Below are 12,982 nucleotides of genomic sequence, written 5' to 3' on the forward strand. Positions count from 1 at the left end.
CCACAAGTCAGAGGACATGTCCAGGTGACAGATGCAGCTGATGTAGTTTGTATGTGCACTATTCTTTGGAACAAATGGGTTGTGGAGAGGAGCAAGGCAGTCTTAGGGAATCATAGCCTATATGTATATGCACAGAGACATGCATTTCCACAAAAGTGTAATAATAGCACTTTTCATTTCAATCAGTTTAATTTAACATTTTAACTCATGCTCAAAAAACATTTTCACAAAAACAAATTACCTAAGTTCTATAAACAAGATAAAAATGTAGTATTAAATAGTCACAACATCGCTTTCAATTTGAAACACAAAAGAAAAAAGCAGTCCTGTAGCACCTTAAAGGCTAAGAATATAATTCATGAGGTGATGCACTTTCATGAGACAGATCCACTTCTTCAGATCTGGTGAATCCTAAGCCAGGCAAAAACAGTGCTGAATTTGAAACACAGTAAGCGATAGACAAGTTCTAGTCCTTATGTGTGGTGCAAAGTTCTTCCTCTGTCCTCTTCACTCAGATACCAACCACAATTCTGAAGACAGTTCAGTGTTCTGTGTAAATGGGTTTGGGGGAATAAGCCATCCCTAAAAGGTACAAATGAAAAAGTATCACTATTTATCTCTTTTCTCTCACTTGCTCCAGAAACCAGAGTTGGCCAAAAATAGAACTCAGCACTATTGCCTCTGTTTTAGAGGTGGTTTAGGCCATATCCGAACTGCCACTTAAGCCAGCAAAATTTATGTCACTCAGAAGTAGGAAAAAAACCCCTCCAAATGACATATTTTGCCAGCATACCTGGTAGTGTGCACAGCACTACGTTCGTGGGAAAGGTTCTCCTGTCGACAAATTACCACCACTTGTTGAAGTGATTTTATTATGTTAGAAAGTAACAGAAAAATAGCCGTGTTAGTTTATATACTATCAAAACAAAAAAGCAGTCCAGTAGCTCTTGAAACACTAACAAAATAATTTATTAGGTGGTGAGCTTTCATGGGATACAAAAGATCACCACGTAATAAATCATTTTGTTAGTCTTTCAAGTGCTACTGGACTGCTTTTTTGTTTTATTATCTGTGTCTACACTAGCCCAAAACTTCAAAATGGCCATGCTAATGGCTATTTTGAAGTTTACTAATGAAGCGCTGAAATACATAAGCAGCACCTTATTAGAATGCTGGCAGCCATGGCACTTTGAAATTGATGTAGCTCACCACCTTGCAGCTCGTCCAGACGGAGCTCCTTTTCGAAAGGACCCCAGCAACTTCGAAATCCCCTTATTCCTAATAGCAGATAAGAATATGGGGATTTCGAAGTTTCTGGGGTCCTTTCAAAAAGTAGCCCAGTCTGGATGAGCCGCGCAGCATTGAGCCGCGTCAATTTCAAAGTGCCGTGGCTGCTGGCATTCTAATAAGGTGCTGAATATGTATTTCAGTGCTTCATTAGTAAACTTTGAAATGGCCATTTTACGGCCTTTTCAAAGTTTTGGGTGAGTGTAGACATAGCCATTATGTTAATGAGAGAGTTGAGGTGGTTTTATTCTGATGATGGGAGTCTACATGAGTGATCTTATAGTGCTGCTGCTGCATTGGTATGGGTGTCAAAGTGAGTTTCCTAGTGTAGACATGACCTTACTGGACATTCTTCTTTGGAACCTTTCAGACCACTACCTCAGGCAAGTGGAGATTGCACTATGCTCACTGGCACGAATTGGTCCCACATGTCATTTGTGATGTAATAACAGACAGTAAGCCGTGCTAGTCTATGCACTATCAAAACAAAAAGCAGTCAAGTAGCACTTTAAAGACTAGCAAAATTATTTATTAGGTGAGCTTTCGTGGGACAGACCCACTTCTTCAGACCATAGCCAGACCAGAACAGACTCAATATTTAAGGCACAGAGAACCAAAAACAGTAAGCAAGGAGGACAAATCAGAAAAAGATAATCAAGGTGAGCAAATCAGAGAGTGGAGGGGTGGGGGGGAAGGTCAAGAATTACATTGAGCCAAGTATGCAGACGAGCCCCTATAGTGACTCAGAAAGTTCCCATCACGATTTAAACCATGCGTTAATGTGCCGAATTTGAATATAAAAGTCAGCTTGTCCACTTCTGTCTCTAAAACGGTGTGATAATTTACCTTCAGTAACACACATACCTTGAGGTCATTGACAGAATGCCCCATTCCATTCAAATGTTGACTAACTGGTTTGTGGATCTGGAGTGTTTTGATGTCTGTTTTGTGTCCGTTGACCCTTTGTCTAAGGGAGTTAGAAGTCTGTCCAATATACAAAGCATCTGGGCATTGTTGGCACATGATGGCATATATGATGTTAGTAGAGGAGCATGAGAAAGTGCCCGTGATTCTGTGAGTAACCTGGTTAGGTCCAGTTATGGTAATTCCAGAGAAGATATGTGGACAAAGCTGGCAGCGGGCTTTGTTTCAGGGAAAGGTTCCAGGACTGGTGTTCCTGGGGTATAGACTGTGGCTGTTAGTGAGGATCCTCATGAGGTTGGGAGGTTGTCTGTAGGAGAGAACAGGAATGTCACCCAGGGCCTTCTGGAACCTGAATTACCCACCAGGAGAAGTAAAAAAAATAAAAAAAACAAATCAACAGGGCCAGACGCATACCCAGAGATCAGCTACTCCAAGATCAGCCCAAAAAAGCCAAGAACAGAACACCACTGGTCATCACCTACAGCCCCCAACTCAGATCACTGCAACAAATTATTAAAGACCTACAACCTATTCTTAATCAGGATGCTACACTCCAGAAGGTCTGAGTCACTATAGGGGCTCGTCTGCATACTTGGCTCAATGTAATTCTTGATCTTCCCCCCCACCCCTCCACTCTCTGATTTGCTCACCTTGATTATCTTTTTCTGATTTGTCCTCCTTGCTTACTGTTTTTGGTTCTCTGTGTCTTAAATATTGAGCCTGTTCTGGTCTGGCTATGGTCTGAAGAAGTGGGTCTGTCCCACGAAAGCTCACCTAATAAACTATTTTGCTAGTCTTTAAAGTGCTACTTGACTGCTTTTTGTCATTTTTGATGGTTATGTTAATGTTCACAAAGGCTCTGTTACTATTCTCAAACCAGGAAATGTGCGTCCACACTCTATTACTTTTGCACACATTCCTTTTACTTACAACACTATTGTTATGTACAGTATGTTTTTTTCATGGACCCTGTTTTTACATCTAGTAATACATATCTTGAAAGCTCTGATAGTGTCATATATCCACTGTGAGGAACTAAAAGGGGTAAATGCACATAAAGGCTGAAATGCTAGACCAGAGAAGTCTGACATGATTCAATGTGATGACATGATGAACTCCAGCTAGCAGGAGTCATGATTTGTTAACTCAGTCTGCAAAACCATCCATTTTCCACAGAAAACAAAAGTAAAATTAAATATATGTTGAATTACTTCTAAATATTACTTTGAGAATCTATTATTGTCTTTCTTAGTCTCATGCTTCTTCAACTTCACTACACCATCTGGAATTATTCTTTCACCAAACTATCCTGAGGAGTACGGCAACAACATGAACTGTGTGTGGTTGATTATTTCGGAGCCAGGCAGCAGGATTCATTTAATTTTCAATGATTTTGATGTGGAGCCTCAGTTTGATTACCTTGCAGTGAAGGATGATGGGATTTCTGACTTACCAGCTCTTGGAACTTTTTCTGGCAATGAGGTCCCTTCCCAGCTGGCTAGCAGTGGGCACATAGTAAGACTTGAATTTCAGTCAGATCACTCTACCACTGGAAGAGGCTTTAATATCACTTATACAAGTAAGCATATGTTTGTCTAGCGTGATACTAACTAGATCATTTTAACTAAACAATTTCTTTAGTCCCAGTAATGCGAAGAGAAATTAAGAATATTATGTATTAAGACAAACAGATAATTATATTTTCCAAGGAAAGCCACGGTATATGAGATTTTATGATATACAGGGCAACTTAAGGCAAATTGCAAAAGTTGTTGTTTCTTTGTAACATACAGTTGATAACCTTACTGTCAGATTTAAGAAAAAAATTATCTTAAGTTTATTGTGTGCTAATGTTGGTAGATTTAATGTAGGATTTTTGTCATTCTTGCACAAGTAACAAGGGGTTTTTGTTCTGCTTTTTGTTTGTTTTATTTGTTTTATTACAAATAAGCCTTTGGTCAGAATGAGTGCCATGACCCTGGAATTCCTATAAATGGAAGACGCTTTGGAGATAGATTCCTTTTGGGAAGTTCTGTTTCTTTTCATTGCGATGATGGCTTTGTTAAAACTCAAGGCTCTGAGTCTATAACATGCATTATGCAGGATGGAAATGTTGTGTGGAGCTCTACTGTCCCACGTTGTGAAGGTAGGGATACAAACCTTTTATAACTACTGTCTTACATAGTATAAACATTTTATTTGTTTTTTTTTTCCTTTTAACATTTAACACATAAGAAAGATTGTTTTGGCTTTCAGTTAGCAGTTTGTTTGGCTTTTTACAACAGTTTCAGTAAATAGGCAATAACCTGTAATTCCTCAAGATCATTCTAAGAAAGTTTCACTTGAAAAATGTGTTGAAAATTTGACACCACCTTTCTCTATCAGCTCTTGAAAGGATTTTATAATTTAGACACATATGGCGTACATATGCACAAGAGGCTTTTCCCAGCAAAACTGGGCTTTTGTTGGGAAAAAACATGGAGCATCTACAGGCAAAATGCACTGCATTGACAGTTTGTCGAAAAACCTGGCACATCCATCAGCAGCATTATACCTCACACTGTTTAGGTATAACACTTCTCTTGACAGTATTCTGTGGACAAAACAGCTGTATAAACACTCCAGGGCCATTTTGTCAGCTGACAGGGCTTCCAGTTCACCAGGCAGCCCTGTTTGCAGAGCTTCCTGTCAACCATTCTATTGAGAGAGGGCTGGGCAGTCTGGCTGCTTTCTACCACCAGAGCAGATTGCTCTTTCGATCTGCTTTTATGTGTGGAAACAATCTGTTGACAGAAGTTTTGCTGTGAAATCCTTTCTGACAGTGACTTCTGTCTACTGAGGCTTCTCACGTAGATGTGGCCATGATGTATAATGGAACACTGGTAATTGCCCTATATTTTAGATTGAAGCTAGCTTCAAATTGTAAATTTGATTTATATATCCTACCCATAATTTACACAAAATAAATTAACCCCACTGAAATGCTGACTGTCATTTATCATCATGAGGCTGATTTTTTCAGTTTTTGCCAAATTTCCAAAGGAAAAGATATAACTTTAAAGTTTTGATACGTTCAAAATTTACCTGTTAGAGGTGTGTGTGTGTGTATTTTAAATCCCTAAATGTTGATGATGTCTGTAAAATTATTTGGCTTAAAAATTCCAGATTTGTTTTCTTACCCTGAACTCAGAAAATATTAGATCAGATGAACAGAACACTAAAGAAAGCTATCTCATTGTCATGTGCAAAGTATAATTAGAAATGTAATTGTCAATATAACAGGCCAAATCCATTATTTTCTCACAGGAAAGTAGCATGGCATTGCACAAACTTTAAGCCAAGAAGTAAGTAACCATTCTTCTTTTGTGAATGCAGTAGTCAAGAAGCTGCACATCCTCTGACTTCAGACCGTACCAGACATTCATTGAGATAATGCATTTTTGTAGATAAAATGGTTTTAACTTCAGTGGTGCAAATTTTTATTGGCTGTGTCTACACTACAAAAATAACTTCGAAGTTGAGAGTCTACACACACCGGCTGTGTCTACGTTACCACCTTCCTTCGAGGGAAGGATGGTAATGAGGCTGTTCAGAGTTTACTAATGAAGTGCTGCCGTGCACAAGCAGCACTTCATTGAGCAAATTCCCCCCACAAAGACACTAAGCCCTTCACTAGCTCTGCTGTCCCTCAAGGAGGTAGTCATGCCAAATAGCAGAGGCAGGAAATGGGTGTCTGGGTAGTCCCTTTAAGCATGCATCTTAGCAAGCTCCCAGAAAGAAAAGGTGACCTGCAACCCTGGCTGATGTGGCTCCAGGTGACTGTTTTGCAGGTAGAGCAACTGGGCAGTCTGTCCGCTGTCTGTCAATAGAGCGGATCACTCTTTCAATATGTCTGGGTGTCTGGACGCACTCTGTGGACAGCCATTTTGTCACAAGATATCTTTCAACACAAACTTCTACCACAAAAGTCTGCAATCTAGACATAGCCTAAAAGATTAATAGTTTTTTCCGTGAACGCAGTTCTTTCAACTGAAAATAAAATGTCATTTTTATTTAAAAGCTGTTTCTTAGTGTAGATTCTTTTTCTGATGACAAAAGGATTCTCTTTCCTGATGATAGTTATAAATGAAGTTTCCATTGCTTCAGGGGAGTTTAGAGATAATTTGATTTGATTGTGCTTGCCCGTGACTTGATTGAGCTACTGTGTTATGTTCTGCTTTCAAGCACATTTAGTAATCATTGTAATAAGTGGTGTGTGAAAAGTTCTTCTGCACAGGATAATGGTTTATCTGGTGCAGATCAACAAAGTTTTAATAAGACTAAATTGATTTTGTTAAAGGATATAGAATAAACTGCACTTCTTGTCAGCTTTAAGAGAGAACAGTCCAGTTGCATTATGCTAGCTAATATTTCATCTAGGGACTTGAATTTGTACTTATTCAAACAAATGTAACTCAGTGAAAAACTTCACTGAGATCATTAAAACTATACTACAAGTTGAACCTCTATTATCCAGCATTTCTTCATCTGGCAACATCTGTAATTCAGCAAGATTTTATTTAGCCAGATGATCACTATTTGTGGGTGTGGCCAAGTTTCCTGTGGTCCCATAAAGTTTGTTGACAGCCACCAAACCTGGCTCTCAGTATTCTGTACTGTTGTTTAGCTGTAATTTATCTCTAAATGCCTTCTAAGAGATTGGGAAGCAGTGGAAATGTTAATAATGCTGCTAAACAATAATGATTGCTGTGATCTGGCAAATTCTCTTATTCAGCACCCGTTAGATCCCAAGGGAGCTGGAACAGAGAGGTTTAACCTGTAGCATACATCTTGAATAAAATCAGAATAATCTCTTGAGTGCCTTTGGAGTTACAAACTATATAGCAAAGGTATGATCATTAATTCATTTCTTATAATTTTATACTATTAATTATATGTATTGCATTGCCAAAGGGGAGGTGGAGCTTAAAATGCCTTTAAGAACTTCTAAATCCTAAGCAACTCCTTGGGCTCTTGTATCATAAACAGCTTTATGATACCTATCTTAATTAAGGAAGCCTATATCCTCACTCCTATAGACTTCAATGCTACTTGGAATTCCCCCAGAGCTTTGTGTCTTAGCTGACTCTTGATAAGCTTCTCCTGCCATCACCCTTATCCTCAATATACACCGTACACCAAAACTTGAAGGAGGTGTTGTAAAACAATCTTACAGCTTCTTCCTCAGTTCCTGTGGTGGTACATTTCTCCCATATCTATATGTGGGGGTTATAGAGCACCTTATGCTGCTTCAAGAACTTCTATGAGATCTTTAGGACAAGGAGATCTATTGACTTCAATTAAGACTCACCTAGTAAAGGTTCTACTCAGCATTAACAAATATAGCAGATTCAGACCAATCAATTATGAATTACTTGAAGAAGGGTGCTTCTTCTTTTACCTGTGTAATATTCTGCAGAAAGCTATAGTGCATAGTTGAGCAAAATAACTATGAAGTCTTCTTTCTTGGCAATAACTTGATAATGAATAGGATGTCTTCATGTCAGCCTCTTATTAGGGAAATAGTTGGTGGCTGACAAGCCCATTCTGGAGCCACAGGTGGGGCAGGTGCTAGTAGCTCTTGGAGGGGTGCAATCAGTTTTTGCCATTCTTTTCTCCTTCTCCACCTTTTCTCAACTACACTGTGGCAGGACCTATCAAATTGCACCACCCCCTCATGGATTGCCACTGTCCATTGGGGATGGTTCTGAGCAAGTGGTGACACTGATGCTGCACGTTTTCATGTGTGTCTTCAGCATGTCCTTAAATCTCTTCTTCTGGCCCCCAGTGCTCCTCCATCCTTCCTTCAACTCAGAAAACAGAATCAGTTTTCAGAGGCACTGATCATACATCTAGACCATGTGACCAGTCCAACAACGTTGTTGGTGAATAATAATGGCTTCGACACTGGTCATGTTCGACTCTTCCAGGACACTATTATTTGTGTACCTATCCTTCCAAGAGATATTTAGGATTTTCTAGAGGTAGCATGGATTATATTGGTCAAGTACATTTACATAATGCTTCTATGATATCCAGGTCTCAGATGCATACACTAGTGTTGGACCGGTCACTGCGTGGCATACAAGTAACATTTATGAAATAATGTACTACTCAACCTACTTCTCAAAAAGGTTTGTAGAATAAATTCCTAAATGATCTATGACAAGACATGATGTCAAGAATTATGCCATTCAGGCTGCCAAAACTTTGAAATGGCCATGCAAATGGCCATTTTGAAGTTTACTAATGAAGCACTGAAATACATATTCAGCACCTCATTAGAATGCCGGCAGCCACAGCACTTCAAAATTGACACGGCTTGCCGTTGTGCAGCTCATCCAGACAGGGCTCCTTTTTGAAAGGACCCTGGCAACTTCAAAGTCCCCTTATTCCTATCTGCTGTTAGGCATAAGGGGATTTCAAAGTTGTCAGGGTCCTTTTGAAAAGGAGCCTCATCTGGACGAACCGCGTGGTGGCGAGTTGCGTTAATTTCGAAGTGCCACGGCTGCCAGCATTCTAATGAGGCGCTGAATATGTATTTCAGCGCTTCATTAGTAAACTTCGAAATGGCCATTTGCATGGCCATTTCGAAGTTTTTGGCTAGTGTAGACATAGCCTCAGTGAAAAGATTATGGGCTCTTTTCAAGAACTAAGGTAGTAGGATTACTGGTGTTGCACACATTACTTATTTTTGCTTTTTAGATTTTCTTAACAGTTAGTTTAACTTAGTGCATGTATGTGGGAGGGGGGCATTATCAGTCTATTTAAGTCTATATATATATATATATATATGTATATATACACTACATATATATGCTTTTCTTTCTCAGCACCATGTGGTGGACATCTGACAGCATCAAGTGGGGTTATCTTACCACCAGGATGGCCCGGATATTACAAGGACTCACTAAATTGTGAATGGGTGATTGAAGCAAGACCAGGACATTCTATTAAGATAACTTTTGACAGGTGAGAACAACAAAAGTCAAACAAGACCTATGTCAACACAAATTCACAGCACCAACATGTTCAAAACTGTTTGCAATCAAAGCAGCATTCCAGAGCCCCCACCTGGATGCCTGTCTAGGGCTGTATTAATTGCTCCTACTTGAAATCTTTGATTCTGTGTTCCGTGTTGTAGTATAAAATTGTGAACTTTCCCTACACATATGTACACAAACACACATGCACTGTACCAAATTGTGCTCTCATTTGTGCCAATGAAAATCCCCTGAAATTAAACCAATAGCATTGGATTTACAATGCTTCAAGCAAGACCAGAAACTTACCTAGTGACTCTACTTAGGTGTCTTTGAATTTCAGTGCACTTAGCAGCTGATAGAGCTACTCCAATTGTACACTAGCATCACTCAGAGGAAAATCTGGTACCCTATCCTTCTTAAAGGCTCAAGTTGTAAATCATTACTATGTTAAAGGCATTCTTTTTTTTTTAAATGGTGAGAGGAAAAGACCCTTTTCAGTTTAGTTTGGATGATGCATCAGTCTTCTGACAGGTAGAAAAGTAAATATCTATAATTCTTCATATATAACTCTTTAAAACTGTTGGTTTTTTCAGAAATTAATGATAGCATAATTGAATTTGTTTGCTATCAGCTTTCTTACTCCTTCTGGCTAACAAAAGTGCTGTAATAACTACTGAACACCAAGAAAGGTACCAAACGCGTTGCTTTTTTATTTAAACTTTCCTACTTAAACACAAGTTACAGGTCAAAAACCTTAGTTCTTGAAAATAATCTTGCCATAATGACACCATTTAACATTCATAAATTATTGCACAGATTAATACAATCAATATGTAACAAGGCAAAGAAATCTATACTTTTGTAAATAGTTTGTGTTATTTTTTAGATTGGAAAATAGAGGATTTTACATTTACTGTATGTGTTACAATCCAAACATTCAATTACCAAAATAAAATTTTCTAGCCTGTCTGCAGTAAGAACATAATTTGATAAGTAAATTAGCTCACCAGTGGTTTTGAAGCAGCCAGATCAACCCCAAAGTCCATGGAAGTCATGTGGGGTGGTAGTAAAGGATTAGACTCTCCAGTGTATTGTTTCGTAGGGAGAACTTGTGCAGTTCAGGTCATCTTACTAAAAAAAAATAAGGGAAAAAACAGTCCTGTAGCACTTTAAAGATGAGCAAAATCATTTATTAGGTGATGATTTTTCGTGGGACAGACCCATTTCTTCAGGTCTTGAAAACAAAGACGTCAATTACCTTGTGCATTACAAGGACAGTTTCCCCATCTTTGATATTTGTACTGATCTCAGGCAAACAACTTAACTGATATGTGCAGTAAGTAATTTTCTTCCTTCTCTCCCACCTTTACCTCTCTTCGTCATGTCCTATGTAGCTGAGTCATCACTTGTCATTTCATTTTTTTTTCTCTCTGGCTACATCTACACGTGAAGCCTACATCGAAATAGCTTATTTCGATGAATAACGTCTACACATCCTCCAGGGCTGGCAACGTCGACGTTCAACATCGACGTTGCGCAGCACCACATCGAAATAGGCGCTGCGAGGGAACGTCTACACGCCAAAGTAGCACACATTGAAATAAGGGTGCCAGGCACAGCTGCAGACAGGGTCACAGGGCGGACTCAACAGCAAGCCACTCCCTTAAAGGGCCCCTCCCAGACACAGTTGCACTAAACAACACAAGATCCACAGAGCCGACAACTGGTTGCAGACCCTGTGCATGCAGCATGGATCCCCAGCTACCGCAGCAGCAGCCAGAAGCCCTGGGCTAAGGGCTGCTGCCCACGGTGACCATAGAGCCCCGCAGGGGCTGGAGAGAGAGTGTCTCTCAACCCCTCAGCTGATGGCCACCATGGCGGACCCCACTATTTCGAAGTTGCGGGACGTGCAATGACTACACGGTCCCTACTTCGATGTTGAACGTCGAAGTAGGGCACTATCCGCATCTCCTGATGAGGATAGCGACTTTGACATCTCGCTGCCTAACGTCGAAGTTAACTTCGAAATAGCGCCCAACGCGTGTAGCCGTGACGGGCGCTATTTCGAAGTTAGTGCCGCTACTTCGAAGTAGTGTGCACGTGTAGACACGGCTTCTATGTTAAATTCTCGACATGTCAGTTTACCTTTATCAGAGTTTTCCAGATCAAAAGAAGTGGGTCTGTCCCATGAAAGCTCATCACTTAATAAATTATTTTGTTTGTCTTTAAAGTGCTGCATAACTGCTTTTTTTCTTCTGTGAAGGTACAGACTAATACAGCTACCTCTCTGTAAATAATAAGGGAGTTATTTAAAAGATTAAGACAAGTAAACATGCACATGCAAATCAGTTACATAGCCTTAGCTTTCAAACAGTAATAGAAGCTGCTGCAATGTGCAAATAATATATGCTTGTTGGGGCTAACCCAAGTTCAGCAGCTAGGGATCCCTTGCTTATGTAGTCAAATCTTGTTCTCTCCCTGAAGTCGAAGCAGGATGGAGGGTAACAATTTCTTCTTTCTAGGCATTTTTTAATCCTTTCCTCTGAAGCTCAAGCTGATGAGAGGAATGTTTGTGCATGTCTCCTCTTCAGGGGTGTGTGAGGGGGGCAATCAACAAAGTCTTTTGTCCACTGATATTCCACAGTAGTTTTTCTGGTGTATTTGGCTCATCTTTTGCTGAAGAGTAGATGACACCTCTGGTGGTAAACTAGTATTTCACACCTGGTAATGCTTCTCTCTGGACTGTGGGGTATACAGTTTTAGAGCAAACACTTCTAAAGTTTCAGAGCCAACTTTGAAATATGGCCTTAGAACATGGGATAGAAATGTTATAAGTAAGAGTCATGCCTACAGCATCTGTTGAAACACCAAACATATTCTTTGAACTCTAATATCTATTTTAACAACACTAACACACAGGTGATGTAGACTTGTTTCCATCTATGTATTTATGTTCATTGAAACCTATGAGCCTCGATGTGAGCTGGCATAACATCTGAGTAGGAGACAACTCTGCAATGTACACAACCCCTCAGAGGCTGATCTGTGCATGTGAAATGTGTGTGGAGGAAGTGGGGAAGGGAAGAGTGAGGGTACCCAGCTTCAGCAATGTTATTGAACATGCTCTATACAAACCAAGCAGCAAATCCAGGAGGGCATATGACCTCACATGCCCCTATCCCCATGTCACCTTGATATTTACTTACCTTTGTGACAATCACAAGAACATAAAAAGCCCTTTATTTCTGAATCACTTTAATTCTGAATGAGTTTGTGGTTCCTCTTTTTATTGGATTCTGAAAGGTAAGAAATATAAAATGAGTGGTAAGAGAAGACTAAGCTAAGACCTAAATAGCCTTTGTTTGTTGCTGATTTTGGTTTGTGGATAGATTTGTAATGCTTTCATATTAATTGATATGTAAGGTATAATGGGCTGACAGGAAAGTTTGTTTGTTTTATAAAACCATTACCTGGCAAACATAGAGCTTTCTTGCATTTTGAAGGAAAATTGCAACATTGGCTATTTGTCCAATTAAAACAATTTATAAAATGGGCATTATTTGCAGCATTAACACAGTTCAACACAGTCCCTATTTTCAATCCTCTGTAACAAAAGAATTCAGTTTTCTCTTTCCCTGACATTAATGATGTACCTCTCCTTTTGTGGAGGCAGTTGGGTATATTTGCTTTCAAAAACATGTTCTGTTTTACAGGGACACAGGTTTCTTGACCCCAGAGTTTACACC

General features: G+C 39.5%; 1 protein-coding gene across 1 annotated transcript in view; it reads left to right on the forward strand.

Annotated features, from left to right (window-relative positions):
* Positions 1 to 12,982, forward strand: part of CSMD1 (CUB and Sushi multiple domains 1) — a 1,701,396-nt gene that overhangs the window by 1,181,861 nt on the left and 506,553 nt on the right. Inside the window, exons 14-16 of the mRNA XM_074989136.1 lie at positions 3,464 to 3,790; positions 4,163 to 4,357; positions 9,084 to 9,222. Of these exons, the coding sequence (XP_074845237.1) occupies positions 3,464 to 3,790; positions 4,163 to 4,357; positions 9,084 to 9,222 (661 nt within the window). The remainder of the gene's footprint in view (positions 1 to 3,463; positions 3,791 to 4,162; positions 4,358 to 9,083; positions 9,223 to 12,982) is intronic.

This window comes from Carettochelys insculpta, chromosome 3, assembly GCF_033958435.1.
Source record: "Carettochelys insculpta isolate YL-2023 chromosome 3, ASM3395843v1, whole genome shotgun sequence".
NCBI lineage: Eukaryota > Metazoa > Chordata > Testudines > Carettochelyidae > Carettochelys > Carettochelys insculpta.